Source organism: Spermophilus citellus (genome assembly GCF_964194105.1).
Source record: "Spermophilus citellus genome assembly, chromosome: 11".
In the NCBI taxonomy this organism is placed as follows: Eukaryota; Metazoa; Chordata; class Mammalia; order Rodentia; family Sciuridae; genus Spermophilus; species Spermophilus citellus.
The window spans coordinates 22,455,220-22,473,776 of NC_138192.1; the positions used below are offsets into that span (position 1 = coordinate 22,455,220).

Genomic DNA, 18,557 nt, shown 5'->3' on the forward strand with positions numbered 1-18,557 from the left:
TAACTTATTTGTTTCTCTTTGATATAATTTTTATTATACCTTGTTATTCCAGTTTATTTTTGATATGGGATTTAAAAAAAATTTTATTTCCATTTAGTGATTTAATATTAATAGCAGTCTGCTGCCTTCAAATAATTTATTTGCTGTGAGATATTTTTTTGCAAAGCAAAAATATGAACCCTTGTGTTAAGTAAAAGTACCTTGTGAACTGTATGCTTTTAATAAGTAAACATGAATTCTCAGAATTAAAAATAATATTCAATTTTGTTTTGCTAGTGCTTTCTATACTACAATTGTAACTGGTTTTTCTACTTAAAAACACTTTTTCTGCAAGTGGATTTCTTTTAGAAATATACAATGAATAACATGTCAGCTATTCTTATCAGCTTACTGCTTAATACTTTATTTCTTTCATCTCTTTGTTTTTTAAGAGCAAGAGAGCATTATTGATGACTATCTCCAAATCCACTTCCCCCACCCTAGAGTCAATTACTATTGTGACAGACTCACTATTTCTTGGATAAAACTCATTTATCTTTTACTATTCATTTCTGCCAGTTCAGGCCTCCCCTCTTACCTAACCTAATTACATTTCTACTGCTATTCTTTCAGTCATCAAAGCTTTGATAGCTTTAAAAGTGCTTTTGAAATCTCTATATTGCCATCTCTGAGCATTTTCTAAGTCTCACCCCCAGCCAAAATCAGTATTGTATAGTTTTCTTTTCTTCTATTGTTGAAATAGTGCAGAAGCTTTATCTTGATTCTGTAGGGTACAGAGGAACATTTTTTTTTGGTTTAATTTCTCCCAGTTCTTATAAGTTTCATAAAATTTCATAGGATAACTTTGCCTTTTTCAGTTTATGGTGTCTTGTTTTAAGCCATTTATAAAACAGCACTTTGTTTCTTCCATATAGGGAAGTATAAAGAAGTAAAATAGGTTCATAATTTGACTTCCTAAATAAGCCCAGTGACATGTTTTAAGTTAATGTAAATTTATGTCTATGTATTACATATCTTTAGAATACATAGTGATTGAATGTTGGACTGGCAACTCGGTGGCTAGGTGCTAGTCACATGGTAAGGAAAATTACCCTTTAGTTATATTTTTGTGAATTGTTTTTTAATATTTTCATCATGGATATTACCCATTCAGAAAAAGTAGTAGTACACCTACATGGTTAGAACATTTAAAGCAGAATGATGTAAATGTAAAAAGCAAAATTTTTCCTTCCCTTCATCTTGTGAGTTGGCAATAACTGCTATTTACTATTTCTTGTGTTTTTCTTCTATAAGAGAAAAACTATTCATGTTCTAGTATTATATAATATTATTGTTATTGATATATTTCCACTTTACACACATATATATGTTTCCCTTTTTATAACTGACACCAAAAATTTGATGTGATTGTATTTTTGAGATATTTCAAGGTAGCCACAAAATATGATTTCCTGGCATAGAGTAGACATTACACAACACAGGTAAGTTTGGAAATATTTTTGAGCTATATTTTGGTGACACAAATGTAATTAAAAGCAATATAAAAATACATACAAGGGGCTGGAATTGTGGCTCAGTGGTAGAGAGCTTGCTTAGCAAGTGTGAGGCACAGTGTTCGATACTCAGCACCACATTAAAAAAAATAAACGTATTGTGTCCATCTACAACTAAAAATTTTTTTTAAAAAAATACACACAAATACAAACCATTTATTAAGGAAGTAGAAAGTTGGAAGGCATTAGACCTTTAGATTTTTGTTGGGGAATCACTATTTAAATGTGTCAAATGGAACAATTTTTTTTCTTTTTTTCCCTTTTATTTATTTTTTATTGTATATATTTAAGAAGTACAAGATGGTGTTTTGAGTAAGCATACCTTGTGTAATGAATGATTCCCACAATCAAACTAACATATCCATTAGTTGACATTATTACATTTTTGTTTGTGTGGTGAGAACACTTAAGGTCTTTATACTTTCTTAGCACGTTTCAAGTATGAGTCCATCATTACTAACTAGGCTGTGCCTTAGATCTCTCGTAACTATTCATGTTATAATTGAAAGCCTATATTTTGATCAACTTCTCTCCATATCCCTTTCCTCCTAGTTGCTAACAGCCATCATTATATTCTGTTTTCTAAGTGTGACTATTTTAGGTTCCGCATATAAAGTAAAAATCTTAATATTTGATTTTCAGTAATTTCAGTATAATGTGCCTGTGATTTTCATTGTATTTATCTGGCTAAGATTTTCTTAAGTCTCTTAAATTCAGAAATCTCTTTTATTAAACTATGAGTTTTTAGGCATCATTTCTTCTTTCTTTTTACTTTTGGGACTAAAATATGTCATTTTTTCATTGTCTGCTCAGTTCTGGAGGCCCTCTTCCTTCCCTCTCTTTCAGAATGGATAATTTCTACTGATTTGCCTTCAACTTCATTAGTTCTTTCCTCTATCACCTCCATTCTACTGATAAGCTCATTCAGTGCTTTTTATGTATATGTGTGTGTGTCTGTATACACACACACACACAATATCAGAAGTGTGTGTGTGTGTGTGTGTGTGTGTGTGTGTGTGTGTGTATATATATATATATGTTATGTATATATAGATGCATATCTATATGTATATACATAAACACGCATCTGATACTGCATTTTCCACCTAAGGAATTTCCATTTGTTTCTTTTATAATTTTGTTTTTTTCTGATGATGCTTTCTATATTATTAAATATAAGTGTATTTTTCTTTACTTCATTGTAATAGTCATAGTTGATGTCACCACTGTAAAATTGCAACATTTGGGTCATTTTCAGACTGTCTTCTGTTGAAGGTCTTTTCCTGGGAAAATGAGTACATTTTCCTGGTTTTTCACTAGTGGGATAATTTTGATTTATATGAATGAACTACCCTTCTTTATCTGTTCTTTTGTTAGTAAACATTTGTTGTGCCGCCACCATTGAATCTTCATGAAGAATGCTGTTGTGAACATAGGTATACACATTGGCATAGCTAGATGTATTTGTTTTTCTTAGAAATATGCCTAGACGTAGAATTGCTGGTCCAGATGGTGTGTGTTTTCCGTAGTGGCTATAGCATTTTGCATTCTAATTGGCAATGTGTGAAAGTGCCTTAGTATACTTTTCATTTGCATTTTTTAAATTCACAGAGTGAGCATCTTTTCATTTAATAGCTTTTTATTTCTTTTTCTACAAATGGTGTCTTTTGCCTTAACTTCTTTCTTTATCTCTTCCTTTCCTATTTGGCGCTCATCAACTTCTAAGGTATTTATATAGTAAAGAAATGAACTTTGTTTCTGAGTAAAAATAATTTTTTTTCTGTTGGTCATTTTTTTGGTTATTTTTAGTGTTTTTTTTTTTTTTAAGGAATTTTTAATTTTCACAAAGTTGTATCTTTTGGAGTTTCTAGTGTTATAGTCTGGAAGCCTCCCCTACTCCTGGGTTAGAAATTATCTCACATTTTCTTTTAAAACTTATGTTTGAGTGCTGGGGGTGTGGCTCAGTAGCAGAGAGCCTGCTGCATATGTGAGGCACCTGGGTTCTATCCTCAGCATCATGTAAAAAATGAATAAACAAAATAAAAAAAAACCCCTTATATTCACACCAATTTGTGTCTTCATATGTGTACTTAGGATAATAATGTCCATTACATTCCACCATCATTTCTAACCCCATGCCCCTTCTGTTTTCCCTCCCACTCCTCTGTCCTATCTGGAGTCCCGTTTAGCAGTGGTTAAATATAACAACTAATACTATCATCCATCCCTAGAACCTTTTCATCTTCCCAAAGTGAAACATTAAACAATAATTCTTCCTCCTTTCATTCATTTCAGGTCCTTGGTAATTGTCATTCTTATGTCTCTGTAAATTTGACTTTTCTACAAACCCCATATAAACAGAATCATATAGTTGTTTGTGAGTAGTTTTTCACTTAATGTCAGCAAGATTCTCCCATGTTACAGATGTGTCAGAATTTCTTTCCTTTTTAAGGCTGAATAATATTCTGTTGGATGTATATATCACATTTTGTTTAGTCATTCTCCTGTTGATGGACACTTGGATTACTTCCACCTTTTTTTTGTTGTGAATAATGTTGAGTATGGGTATACAACTAGTTGTTCAAGTTTCTAATTTCAATTATTTGGGTATATACCCAGAAGTGGAATTGGTGTATTATGTGGTAATTCTGTTTTTTGAGGAACCATGACACTGTTTTTCTACAGGGGCAGCATTATTTTACTTTACCAATAAAACATATAGGAGTTCCAGTTTCTTCATGTTGTCACCAACATTTGATACTTTATGTGCTTTTGATAGTAGTCATCCTAGCCAATGTGAAGAGTATCTCATTGTAATTTTGATTTATATTTCCTTAATTATTAATGATGGGGACCATCTTTTCATTTACTTATTGGTCATTTGTATATTTTCTCTAGAGAAATGGCTGTTCAAGTCCTTGGTCCATTTTTAAAATTGGACTTTTCTCATGAAAAAGAATGAAATTATGTCATTTGCAGGAAAATGGATGGAACTTGAGAACATTATGTTAGGCAAAATAAGCCAAATTCCTATTTTTTCTGATATGTGGATGCTAGAGAGAAAAAGGGAAAAGAAAAGTGGTGGTGGGAAATCTGATGAAAATTGAAGGGAGATCAGTAGAGCAGAGGAAAGGAACTGGGGGAGGGAGAAGAAGAGGGAAAGGAAAATACTGGGGAATGTTATTGACCAAATTATATTGTTATATGCTGAGCATGTATAAATATGTAACAGTGGAAAAAATACATAACAGTGAATACTATCATTATATATGTGTTCTAAGGTACCAATAAAAATATGGAAAAAATAAAACCTAAAAAACTGGGCTTTTTTGTTGAATTATAGTTGTTTATATTAGATATTAATCTTCTTCTGATATATGATTTGCAAATTTTTCTCCTAGTCCATGGTTACCTTTGCACTTTGTTCTTAGAATCTTTGATTTTGATGAAATCAAATTAATCTATTTTTTTCTTACCTTTACTTTTGTCATATTTAAAAAACAGCCAAATTCAGTGTTATGAAGCTTTCCACTGTTTTCCTTCAAGAGTTTTGTTCATAGTTTTAGCTCTTTCGTTTAGGCCTTTCATCCATTTTGAGTTAATTTTTGTATATGGTGTAAAGATTTAACTTAATTCTTTTGCACTTTCCCTAGCACCTTTCTTGGAAAAGAATGTTTTTTCCTCTTTTGAATAAGTATGGTACACTTGTTAAATCATTTGATGATAAACCTGAGGATTTGTGTCTGGGCTCTATATTCTGTTCATTAGTGTATATGTTAATTAGTGTTTATGCCTGTTTCGGTTATTGTAGTTTTGTAGAAAGTTTTGAAATCAGAAAGTGGGAAATCTCCAAATTTGTTCTTTTTCAAGATTATTTTGTCTATTTGGGGCTCCTTGAGATTCCACATGAATCATAGGATTAATTTTTATATTTTTCTGGAAAACACTGGTGGATTTTGATGGGAATTACATGAATCTGTAGATTGATATGCGTAAATAGCTTGGTCCCAACTCTGAATTCCGTAAAATGCAATTATGCCGAGATCCAGATGGCAAATTTAAAATTCTAAGCCTTTTAATTCCATTTAAAATCTTAATAGGAGGAAATGAGATCAGAGTATGTATTAGCTATCCAAAGGAAAAGTTTTTACTAAAGACTACTTGGAGGAAAAAAGGGATTGAGGGAAGGAAGAGGGTGTTTTTTTTTTTTTTCTTTTTCTTTTTTTTCTGGTGCTGGGGTTTGAACCCAGGGTCTTGTGCATGCAAGGCAATCACTCTTACCAGCTGAGCCAGATGAAGAAAGAGATTTTAAATGAATGCCTTTTTATAGATTTGTTGTATAATCTGGTATATATGTCTTCTGAAGTTATTTTTTAAAAAAAGATTTTCTGATATTGTCTTCTGAAGTTGCATTCAAAAATGACTTTTTTGGATACTGAGAACTAAAGAGAAAACTCAAGGGCTTTGTAAAAACATGGTGACAGGATTTATAAATTTAAAGTTCTTTTTAGAAAGGTAAGGGTAAAAAAGTTTCACTGGCATTTTTTCATATTCTGAAAAATATTATGACTAGGAGAGCAGTCCATATGCATGCCTAGAGAAATACTATGAAAAACATTTAATTGATTTGAAGTCTGTTTTCATTAATATAAAAAATTTAAAACAAGTTTTTAGTTGGAAGTGATTACATTCTTAAATTGCAATTTAAAGAGTTCAAGATACCAGATTCCAATTATGAGACAGACGTTTTTAGTCAGAGAAAAAGTGACAAACTCTTTTACCATCTGCTTGTAAAAAGTTTATTTTTTAATGATGACTGTCAAAATTTTGAGAGTTCATGGAAATATGTTAATTGAGGATAATATGCAGTTATTTCAAGAGTAAAACGTAATAGGTTTTAGGTTAATGGAAGCTAGTTTTCACTTAACCACTAAGCCATATCTCCAGCCCTTTTTAAAATATTTTATTTAGAGACAGGGTCTCCAGAGTTGCTTAGAACCTCAATAAGTTGCTGAGGCTGGCTTTGAATTCCTGATCATCCTGTCTCAGCCTCTGGATCCCTTGGAATTACAGGCTTGTGCCACTGTGCCTGGCTGTTAGTTTACATTTGGAAGTATTAAAGCTCTTATTTGGAAGTATTAAAAACATTTAGTATTTAATATCTTTCCTATATTTTCTTTTTCTTTTTTAATATTTATTTTTTAATTTTTTATGTGGACACAATATCTTTATTTTACATTTATGTGGTGCTAGGATTGAACCCAGTGCCTCATGCATGATAGGCAAGCACTCTACCACTGAACCACAACCCCAGCCCTGTTTTGTTTTCCTTATAGTCCTAAAATGTGAAAAAAAAACTATAAATGAAGTTTTATATATTACTATACTTATTACTTAACAAATTACTTAAGACTGTATAAAAAGCATTTGGTTTCTGGATCTAAGAAATAGAGAAAATCATATCCTAAAAATATGAGGAATGAGTCTGAGAGGCTCAATCATCAAAAATCATACCTTCTCCAGGAGAGAGAGCACAAAAAATAGAAATATCACTTTCTAGAATCACTATTTATTTGATCAGCAAACTTCAAATTTTTGAAAAATTTTGAGTTTTAAAAATACTCAAACATGAGTCAAAGTTCAGAGAATAAATGTGTGTTGTAAGTATTTAAAATCAGAATAGGACTATAGAAATCTCAAAAGAATGTTAATGTTTATAAAAAAATACTTAATGCTCACATACCTGAAAAGATAAGAAGGATTTAAGTTTAAAAAAAAAAATGGGCAGATGAGAGGTAAAGAGCCTAGGAAAATACAAAGGAACTGCAGAACAGAGTCAAAAAGGACAAGCTTGGATAACATATTCTCAAACTTGACCTGGGCACACAAAAAATAGTAATATTAAAAGAGCACATGCAAATAAACTGGAGGGGATAGGGTACAGCTACATAAAATTTGCTTTAAAACTTTATTTATAGTTTTTTTTCATATTTTATGACTATAAGAAAAACAAAATATAAATTAGGGAAGATATTAAATACTAAATATTTTTAATACTTCCAAATAAGAGCTTTTCAAATGTAAACTAGTAGCCAGGCACAGTGGCACAAGCCTGTAATCCTATGGGCTCCAGAGGCTGAGACAGGATGATCAGGAATTCAAAGCCAGCCTCAGCAATTTATTGAGGTTCTAAGCAACTCTGGAGACCCTGTCTCTAAATAAAATATTTTAAAAAGGGCTGGAGATATGGCTCAGTGGTTAAGTGCTCTTGGGTTTCCCTCTTAATTCTTAAGAATGGGTGAAAATATTATTCTATGGTCATCATCAAATACTATAATTTAACAGTCTGTAAAATCAGCATGTACAGACTTTACAAAGTTTTTTCTTTGGGGATATTATTTAAGTTTTAAACCCAAGGTAATAGAAACATTAGTTAATGTATGATAGGTAGTTAATATTTCGTAGTTGTTTCCTGAGATTGGAAAATCACTTTGCTCTTATTTATAATACATTAGAAATGATTAAATGAAGCATGGTATATCCATACAGTTAAATTCTGTATGCATTTTTAAAATTTTGAGTTTTAAGGAAGAGCATATTTGTTTTGATTATGCTCACCCCAGGGAATTTGAATTGGACTAGGAATATGTTGATCCAATATGGTTAGTTACTTATATGGAATTTTCTTAAGAGACTTACTACTGTAATATGGTCTTTCAGATATCTTGGTATCATGTAATGCACATAGCAGTAACAGTTATGCTTGTATATGTGTTTGGCATGTGGTTGAGAGAAGATTTTATTGAAAGAATGAATGTGTTATAAGTTAAAATGACCAGGACAGACTTCATGGAGGAATCTGGGGGATGTTGTTGTGAAAACTTTTTTAAGAGGGCTCGGAGGGCTCAGTTTAGAGATAATGTGTGCTTTCCCTCTAGAAATCCTATAAAGGAGAACAAAATATCTTTCTAAAAATCACTGCCTAACTCCCCAAATCCTGAAATCCTGCTCTATTTCCTGTAAGATGAATTAAAATTGTTTCTGTTTCTCACAGATTGTTTTATATTAAACAAGCATCTATTTGGGTATCATATATTCAGTTTCATTTTGTTAACTGGGAGCCAAGTATATTGTTAGCCCCACTTCATGTCATTGCCTCATGGCCTGCACTGTTTTGGGTACTCTTTAAATTTGATCCTGTACTCTTTATTTCAGCTAGGTTACAGCTAATTTTCACGGATTCAGTAGAAACAGATTATTTGTGTCATATCATGGTCATTTTTGTGCATTTGAGTAATTTTTCTTGACTTTCAGAACTACTGAAGTGTGAGCTGTTAAATTATGCTGACCTCCATCCATTATAGAAGTTCTGTGTTTTCCACACCCGAAGGCTTTGCACTAATAAGAGATTCTGAGTTGGAAGAATAAAACAATATTTGGTAATGAAAGGGTATTACAAATATATCATATAGAAACTATGATCTGAGAATCCTACAGACTGACACTGACTTATGATAATGAGGTAATTCATAGCTGGACATGTTAGTAGGAACCTGTAGTCTCAGCTACAAGGGAGACTGAAGCACAAGGATCAGGAGTTTGAGGCCATCCTGTGCAAAATAGTTAGATGTTGTCTCAAAATTTAAAAAAATTTGTATCAAAACTACAAGCATTTAAAATTTAAGGTACCTGCATGGCTTTTGTGTGAATGTGAAAGGAATGGAAAAATTGGAGAGAATGGATGGAAGACATAATTACAGTTAATATGTATTGTGTGTACTGTCAGGTGCTATGATAAATGCTTAACTTTTTTCTTTTGTTTAATACTCTGAACAATCTCACGTTAACTTTTTCTAGTTTTACTGATGAGAGAATCAAGACTCAGGAGTTATTATTAAATAATAATTGCATCTATAAGGGTAGAGGCAGGCATCCATTTTGGGAAGTTATGAATATTTTTATGTAGAGATAATTGATAACTGAACCTGAATTTGGCAGGATGAGTAAGGGTTTAGCAGTTGCATTCAAGGTTGGAAGGAAAGCATGTCATATAAGGAGCAGTGTTATTAGGTGGCACAGTGCAGTGAAATAAATTGAACTCTTCAGAAGCTCTCAACAGTTTGTGTGGCTAGAAAATTTAATGTGGTATCTAGGGCAACTGGAAAGATTGTTAGGAATCAAATATTAAAGGGACTTTTTGTTTCCCTTAAAAAGAAGTTTTGCTTATATTTTATTTATTATAGTACTGGGAATTGAACCCAGGGCCTCACACATGCTAATCAAACATTCTACCACTGGACTACATCTCCAGCCCCTATTATCATTTTTTAATATGTATAGTGAGGAGACTTTGAAGGTTTAGTCAGTAGAGCAATGTCACAGTTTGAACAGTATGTTTGCCCCTCATTTTAGTGGTGAGATATATATACACATACATATATATTTTTTTAGTTGTAGTTGGGCACAGTATCTTTATTTTATTTATTGTTATGTGGTGCTGAGGATCAAACCCAGCACCTCGCACATGCTAGGCGAGTGCTTTACCGCTGAGCCACAACCCCAGCCCCTCTTTTTTTTTTTTAATTTCTTTTATTGGAGAACTATAATTATATATAATATGGGTGAATAGCATTTATTGTAACATTTGAATGTGCATATAATTTGATCAGTTTCATTCTTTAGTACTCTAATTTTTCTTCTCCTCTTTTTCCCCTGGACCCTTTCTTCAACTTCATTGGGCTCTCTTCTATTTTCATGAGATCTCCCCTCCTTTCCCCTCTTTTTTCTCTCTAGCTTCCACATATGAGAGTAAACCTAAAACCCTTGTGTTTCAGAGTCTAGTTTATTTTGCTTAACATAATACTCTCAACTGGTATTCATTTTCCTGTAAATGAAAAATTTTAATCTTTTTTAATGGCTGAATAAAATTCCATTGTGTAGCCTATGTTCTATTTTTTAAGTCCATTTTTCTTTTGACGGACACCTAGGCTGATTCCTTATCTTGGTTATAGTGAATTGTTCTGCTATGTAGACATGGGTATGCATGTATCACTAATATACCCCAGGAGTGGTATAGCTGGGTTATGTGGTGATCCCATTCCTAGTCTTTTTGAGGAACTTCCATACTGATTTGCATAGTGATTGTACTAATTCACAACCCCACCAACAGGTGCACTCACACTCAGTTCTTAAACTTCATTGCTCAAGGGGATTTTTCTTTTTATATTAGAAAAAAAAATCTGCAGATATTATTAAAGTGCAATGATATCACAATTTACCTTCCTATTATTTAGCAATGAGTTTGAGTATGGAATAATATAAAATATTCTTACTTTTTCTTTAAAGCCTGCTCATGGTGGATAGTTTTCCCCATGTAGCCCCAAAGTATCCAGCTATTTCTTAAGTAGCCCCCAATATACTGCTTGTTGTTAATTTATTATGAGAATATAGGCTGCCTGGTGCTATGGCGCATGCCTATAATCCCAGTAGCTCAGGAGGCTGAGGCAGGAGGATCGTGAGTTCAAAGCCAGTCTCAGCAGAAGCAAGGTACTAAGCAACTCAGTGAGACCTGTCTCTAAATAAAATACAAAATAGGGCTGGGAATGTGGTTCAGTGATTGAGTGCCCCTGCGTTCAATTCCTGGTATCAAAAAAGGAGGAGGAGAAGAATATAGGCTGAATCCACTGTGGGCAAAACATTTAAAAATTATATTTATTTTTTGGATTGGAAGAAGAGACCACCATATTAAGTGAAATAAGTCAAACTCAGAAGGTCAAGGGTTATTCATTATGTTTTCTCTCATATGAGGAAGTTTGAGAGAGGAAAAAGGGAAAGAAAGATGGGGGTGGATCTCCTAAAAATCAAAGGCAGTTTAGTAGAGGAAAGGGACCAAGTGGTGGGAGGCAGGGAGGTGGAGGAAATGCCGGGAGTGATATTGACCAAATTCTATTGTTATATTGTGTGTATGTATGAATATGTAACAACAAATCCTATTATTATGTACAACTATAATGCACCAATAAAAATGTTGAAAAAATAGAAATCCAAAAAATTATAATTTTTTAGTAGCAATACATTCAAATGGTGTGAGATAAGATGCAATAAAAATATTTCTCTCCATTGTCACCTACCTGTTTCCATTCTCTGGAGACAGCTCAAATTATTGATCTCTCATATATTTTTTCAGGAATGTTCTGTGTCTAGATAATTATGTATTTTGTATATTCTTACCCTTTCCCTTTTTAAAAATACAAATAGAGCCTACTTAAGACATTGTTCTGTACCTTGCTTTTGTTTAGTTAATACATTTTGGAGATTGTTTCATATCAGTACCTAAAAGCTTCCTCCATCTGCTTTTTATAGCTTTGTAATATTCTGTGGAACAACCTCAGCATATATAACTAGTTCTGCTTTTATTGTGCTTTCCAGTCTTGCTGTTCTAAGCAAGATTGTAGCAAATGATCTTCTTGTATATTATTTCACACAGGTACCAATATCCCTGTAGAATCAATTTTTAAAAAATATTTATTTTTGATTCTGGGGATTGACACCAGTGGTCCTCTCCCACTGACCTACATAACCAGTCCTGTTTATTTATTTATTTATTTTTGAGGTAAGGTCTTGCAGAGTTGCCCAGCCTGGCCTCAAATTTATGATCCTTCCACCTCAGCCTGTTGAGTCACTGGAATTATAGGCATGCACTACTATTTCCAACAGAACTAGTTTCTTGAAATAGAATTTCTTCAAAAGCTGTGGCCATTTGGCCTCAGAGTATATAGCTCAGTGGTAGAGTACATGCCTAGTGTCTTAGCCTTCAGCCCTACCACCCATTCCCCCCATCAAAGAAAACTATGGTCATTTATGATTTTGCAAGCAGAGATGTTAAGTGAACTGCAACTATGGAGTTCTGTGTACTATTTACAATGAAATCTCATTAAATTAACATAATTAAATCAAAGAATTAACATACTTATTAACAATATTAGGGAAACTTTATAAATCTCTTTGTTTTGCAGATATACAAAATTAGGATATGCTGGAAATACAGAACCACAGTTTATCATCCCTTCTTGTAAGTATTTCTTTTAATCCACAAATTAGTTGATTTGAAGATTTCTTAATAAGCAAAGTAAAAGAAGTAATCACTTTTGGCAATCTATAAGATTCAGGTCTTTAAAAGTATGATTTGCCAGGTTATAAATGTCTTATTTCTGCACCTCTGACCTTTTTATTTCAGCTCTCTGTTTAGTTGTCCGTTTACAAAATCTACTAAATATTTTCTTAAATTAAAAAATGAACAAGCTGATGAGTAAACACTTTCCTGCTTTGAGGAAATCACTGTAACTCTCTGGTTATTAAGTGGTATATCTTCTATAATGAATCTGCAAAGACTGTCCTTTGGTTTGCATATTTGGTGGTTGTTTGCAGGACTGGTGCTTGTTGACACCCCTGGTGAATGCACATATTTCAGCATAAAGATGGCATCTTACCTTTAGAGATGTCAACCTCAGTTGCTTTCTAATATCCTAAAACTGTACTGTTCTTGTACATTGTCTATGGAGCATTTTTGTTCTTCTCTATTTTTTTTTACCTTTTGCTGACTTTAAACTATTTTTCAGTAGTTTAAAAAAATCACATTTGATAGAGCTCTTATTAGCATAGATTGTATCTTGTCTTCATTGAACACACTTTTGTATTTTTCACTTTCAAATAATTCCCATTTTTGTACATTACAGAGTTAACACTTCTGATTTATTTCTTTTACTGCTATACTAAGACTTTTGCACATCAGATAAGAAAGCTTTTGAGCCATTGCTTGGTGTCGCTAACTCCTAGGCAGTTTAATTTGGGGAGTGCCACTAATTTTCATAGTAATATTTTTATGTTTAAATATCTTTTTTAATATTGTTCTTTTTAATTAGTTCTTTTTAGATATACATGATAGTAGAGTATATTTTGACATTGTACACACATGGAGTATAATAACTTTCCATTCTTTTGATTGTACATGATGTAGAGTTACACTGGTCATGTATTCATGTATGAATGTAGGAAAGTTATCCATATCATTCTGCTGTCTTTCCTAATCCCATCCCTCTCCCTTCCCTTTGTCTAATCCAGTTAATTGGTATTGTTCTTTTATAAAAACAAGGAAATGGAAAAATGATTATGCAAAGTACTGGAAGCTTCCTAAGTCTCAAAAATCAATGAAGTTGAGAATAAGGTTAAATTATTAGGCTTACCCCAAACTGGATCATTAATCTTAATTGCATACTGAACTGTTTTGTCATTGAGTAGTGAGGATATTTTTAAATGTGTGATATATGAGAAATACACTGTTAAAATTGTCCCTAAAAGGGAAAATGAATTTAGAGCTTATATACATATAGATTTTTTTTTTTTTTTTTTTTTACTTTCCAGAACAAACCTATCTGTCTTTTGCACTCTTTTTCTCGTGTAGTTTTCTAGGACTCAATTATGTGAGAGTACTTTTTAAATTTGTGGAGTGGATTTTAGGTGACCCTGATCAAATAGTTGATTTAAATATGTCTAAAGGTTGTAGGTTAGTGGTACTTTTCTGTTTTTTTGTTTTATTCATACCTATTTTTTTGTGTATACTTAAGGATAGAATTGCTTTTCTTTACTTTAATTGAAATATCTTTTTGTATATGTGATCAAAGTTTAAAAGATTTCTATTATATCTAAATTACTATATGATAATAGGAAATAGGGGGGAGATATGAAGAAAAGTTTGTTTTAAAAAAATTCCCCCTGCAGTTTTTTTCTTCTCATTTGTTGTTGGTATTTTTCACTTTTAATTTCTAATTCTTCATCAAGTATATGTGAACTTGGATTATAATTTTATTCAGAATGAAAGTGGATCTTAATGTAGTTTTTAAAAAGATTAAAAAAATCACACTAATACTTTGAATTTTGGCTTTTACATTTGAGACTTATTTTGCCTCTTGAGTGGAAGTTATGATTTCATTGTGGAAAATGATTTTTGTCACAGGTTTCTCATGACCTCTGTGCCTTATTTTGATAATTTACATATGCTAGGTCATGTTTTGTAATACTTTATAATGAAAGAAGTATAATGTAAAAGCTTATCTTATTTGAAGCAAATGAATTTCTTGACATGTTTAAATAACTTATTTTAAAGGTATTGCTATTAAGGAGTCAGCAAAAGTAGGTGATCAAGCTCAAAGGAGGGTCATGAAAGGTGTTGATGACCTAGACTTCTTCATTGGTGATGAAGCAATAGAAAAACCTACATATGCAACAAAGGTATGTTTCTGTGATTTGTATAAATAAATAACATTTTTCTTTTAAAAATTAGTTCACTGATTATGCCCTTTGGAATTTAACTTTTATTACAGACCTAATACTCTCATCATCTTTAACTATAAAAATTTCTATTTTTCCACATTTTTTATTGGTGCATTATAGTTGTACATGTGATGGAATCTATTGTTATGTATTCATACAGCCACACTATATAACAATATAATTTGACCAATATCACTCCCCAGCACTTACCACTGCTCGCCCTTTCTGCACCTACGGGTTTCATTTCCTGTACTGATTGCCTTTTGATTTTCATGAGATCCCTGTCTCTCTCCACCTTTATTTTCCTTTTTCTCTCTAGTTTTCACATATGAGAGAAAACATGTGACCTTTGACCTTCAGAGTTTGGCTCATTTCATTTAATATAGTGGTCCAAGTTCCATCCATCTTCCTTCAAATGACATAATTTTATTTTTCTTTATGACTAAATAAAACTCCACTGTGTGTAGTGTGTGTGTGTGTGTGTGTGTGTGTGTGTATGAGATATATATATATATATATATATATATATATATTTACTTTATTCATTCATCCACTGAAGGGCACTTAGGCTTACTAGTCATGAATTCCTTTAGTTTTTGCATATCTTGGAAAATTTTTTGTTTCTCCTTTGATTTTGAAGGATAGCTTTGCTAGATGTAGCCATCTTGGTTGACAGTTATTTTCTCTCAGGACTTGGAACACATTACTCCAAGCCCTCCTGGATTTTAGAGTTTGTGCAAAGAAAAGAGAAGTGATTCTGTTGTCTTGCCTCTAAATATGACCTGATGTGGTTGTTTTTTTTTTTTTTTTTTTTTTTTGAGACTTTTAATATTCTATTCTTTTTCTATATGTTAGGTATTTTAATTGTATTATATCATGGAAAAGTTCTTTTTGATCTTGTTTTTTTGGAGTTCTGAATGCATCCTGTATGTGGATTTCCATCTTATTTTTAAGATTTAGAAAAATTTCTCTTGTTAATTCCCTGAAGAGGTTATCCATTTGATTTACCTGCATCTCACAATCCTCCTCAATTCCAGTGATTCTTAAATTTGGTCTCTTAACGTTGTCCCAGAGTTCTTGTGTATTCTGATAATGGTTACTTATTTTGTTTTCTTTAATGATGTCTGAATGTTCAAGGCTGGCCACTTTGTTTTCTTCTGAGATTTTGTCGTAACTCTCAATTGAACATTGATTTATTTTGTCTTTCATTTTCAGTTATTAAATTTCTTCTTCCCTGTGGCTTCCTTTCCTGATGCTTTAACTCTGCTCTTGCTTCTACCCCGGGAAAATTTTAACCTATTTAATTGGGCAGTGTTTACTTTGCTATGCCCACTGGGTTTCAGGGTCCTCAATGGATTGGCTTCCTCTCATTTCCACATTGCCACATTTAGAGATATTTCCCTCCTGGTTTTATTTCAGTCTGTGCCATTTCTCTCCATTTGGAAGCTTATGTGCCCTGGAAATACTGCTCTGTACCCCCCCCCCTTTTTTTTTTATTAATCTTCCTTTCCTATCCTTTTCCTTCCCTCTTTCTGAATCATAAATTATTTATTATTGTCTTTTTATAATCTTTTTTCGAATTTTTATGGCTGATCCTAACGGTTTCTAGATGTAGAACAAATCTAGTAACCCACAAGCTTTTCTTGTGTCTACTCCCACACTTACTACTTCATCCCTTGCAAAAGATAAACACTATTTTGACCACTATCATCTTTTTCTTTGACATTGATCTTGCCTAATTTTCAGTTTTCCTTTTTTGTACTCTTTTTCTTCCCTTCTCTCATAATTTATTTGTTAATGAATGACTACCTAATGTATCAAAATCTTTGCAACTTTGCCAAGTGCTGAGAATACTTTAATAAATAAGAAAAATTGCTTTCATGACTTGAAGGTTTTTACAATTTGATAGAAAGGGAGATATTGAAAAAATTATTACAAGTTTGTGGAGGTTAGGAAAAGGGAAGCCCAGGATGTTGTAGGCACATATTGCAGGAGTAAATAACCTATTTTGGACATTCAGAAAAGCCCTTGAGAAGTAAATTGTTAAGCTGAGGCTTAAAGAGTTAAAATAGAAATTTGCTGGGTGAGTTAGGCAGGCAAAGTCTCTGCCTAAGGGCATATAGGCTAGTATCTAAGAAGGCTGTAAAGTTTGAGGGATACCAAAGCCCAAAACTAATTCATGCCTGAAGTGTGGAGAAATAGAAAGAAGTGAGGAGGCTGGACAGGTAGACCAGGAAAGAATGTTGAAATTGTTGTTATAACGAGTTCACCTTGTGTGCAACATCAGTAGGTTTACTAGATGACTAATTATACTAAGTTATCTTGTTTGGACTTGAGTTTTGGTAATGCTGCTTTTGAGAGCTCTGTGATATTATTCACTGTTTTTTGCGGGGGAGGTGGAGTGGGGCTTTACACTTGCTAGGCAAGTGCTATACTACTGAGCTACATTGCTCAGTACCCCCATATCTCTTTCCTTTTATTTTTTTATTTTGACATAGGCTCACTAAGTCACTCAGGCTGACTTGGAACTTGCCATTTTTCCTGATTCAGCTTCCCATATAGCTGAGATAACAGACATGTAAACTCTACTCCTAAATTATGGCTTAACCTTTTTGAGTTCCATTTAAATTCATGTGGGTAGTGGATATATAATTAGTTATTCATGATTGATGTGAAGGTTAATGAGACAGCATTTATAAAGAAAATTTTATAGTGCTTTGAACAGTGAAGAGAAATTATTTGGGGGAGGTAAGCATGGTTCTGGGAAAGATGAGATAATTGACTTGCACAGTAGCTAATGCAAGGGATGTTAGTGACTTGAACTACAGTGATGACGGTGGGGATAGGAAAAAAATGGAAATGTGTGTGTGTATATCTACCTTAAACTTTCATTATCCAGAACTTAGTAGCTACAAGTAAATTGTTTTCTGTTAACAGTAGTGAAGAAATTATGATAAACTGTGATTTTTATAGGCTTAATTTTAAATTGACTGATTTTTCATTACAAAATATTGAAAAATCTCAAAAACTAGTGCAGCAACGTTCCATCTAGATTTAACAGTTTTTAACATTTGATATACTTCATTGTTTTTATTGAACCATCTGAATATACATTATGGAAGTAATTTTATTTCTCTAAATTAAGTATCTACCTCCTAAGGATGATATACAGCATCATTAGCATACCTAAGGAACTATATACTAATATCCACTAATGATCTAATATTCCCTGGAGTATTTTTTAGCAGTTTCATTAATTTTTTAGTATAATTTTTTGTTTTTATGTAATTTTGTTTCAATAATTTTTATATAATTTTGTTTTAATATAATGTGTTTTGTTTTTTTGTCTTAAGTGGCCAATTCGCCATGGTATAGTTGAAGATTGGGACTTGATGGAAAGGTTTATGGAGCAAGTGATCTTTAAATATTTAAGGGCAGAACCTGAAGACCATTATTTTCTTTTGGTAAGTACAGATTATTCATTTTACTGGTGAAAGTTTTGAAGAAACACTGGGAATATTTATGTCATACCTGTTTCACCAGGACATACTTTATCTATCGTTTGTTAAATTGTCATATCTAAAAGGATTTGTTATAAAACTGTCATGTTTAAGACCATCTAATTACTGGTTCCAGTAGGGTAGTAGTTTGTCCAAAACCAGAGTATAGGCATTT

The 18,557-nt window shown here is 32.4% G+C and overlaps 1 protein-coding gene across 1 annotated transcript in view; it reads left to right on the plus strand.

The window, feature by feature from the left end:
- Positions 1–18,557, plus strand: part of ACTR3 (actin related protein 3) — a 58,601-nt gene that overhangs the window by 13,629 nt on the left and 26,415 nt on the right. Inside the window, exons 2-4 of the mRNA XM_081261898.1 lie at positions 12,569–12,624; positions 14,716–14,840; positions 18,236–18,346. Of these exons, the coding sequence (XP_081118024.1) occupies positions 12,569–12,624; positions 14,716–14,840; positions 18,236–18,346 (292 nt within the window). The remainder of the gene's footprint in view (positions 1–12,568; positions 12,625–14,715; positions 14,841–18,235; positions 18,347–18,557) is intronic.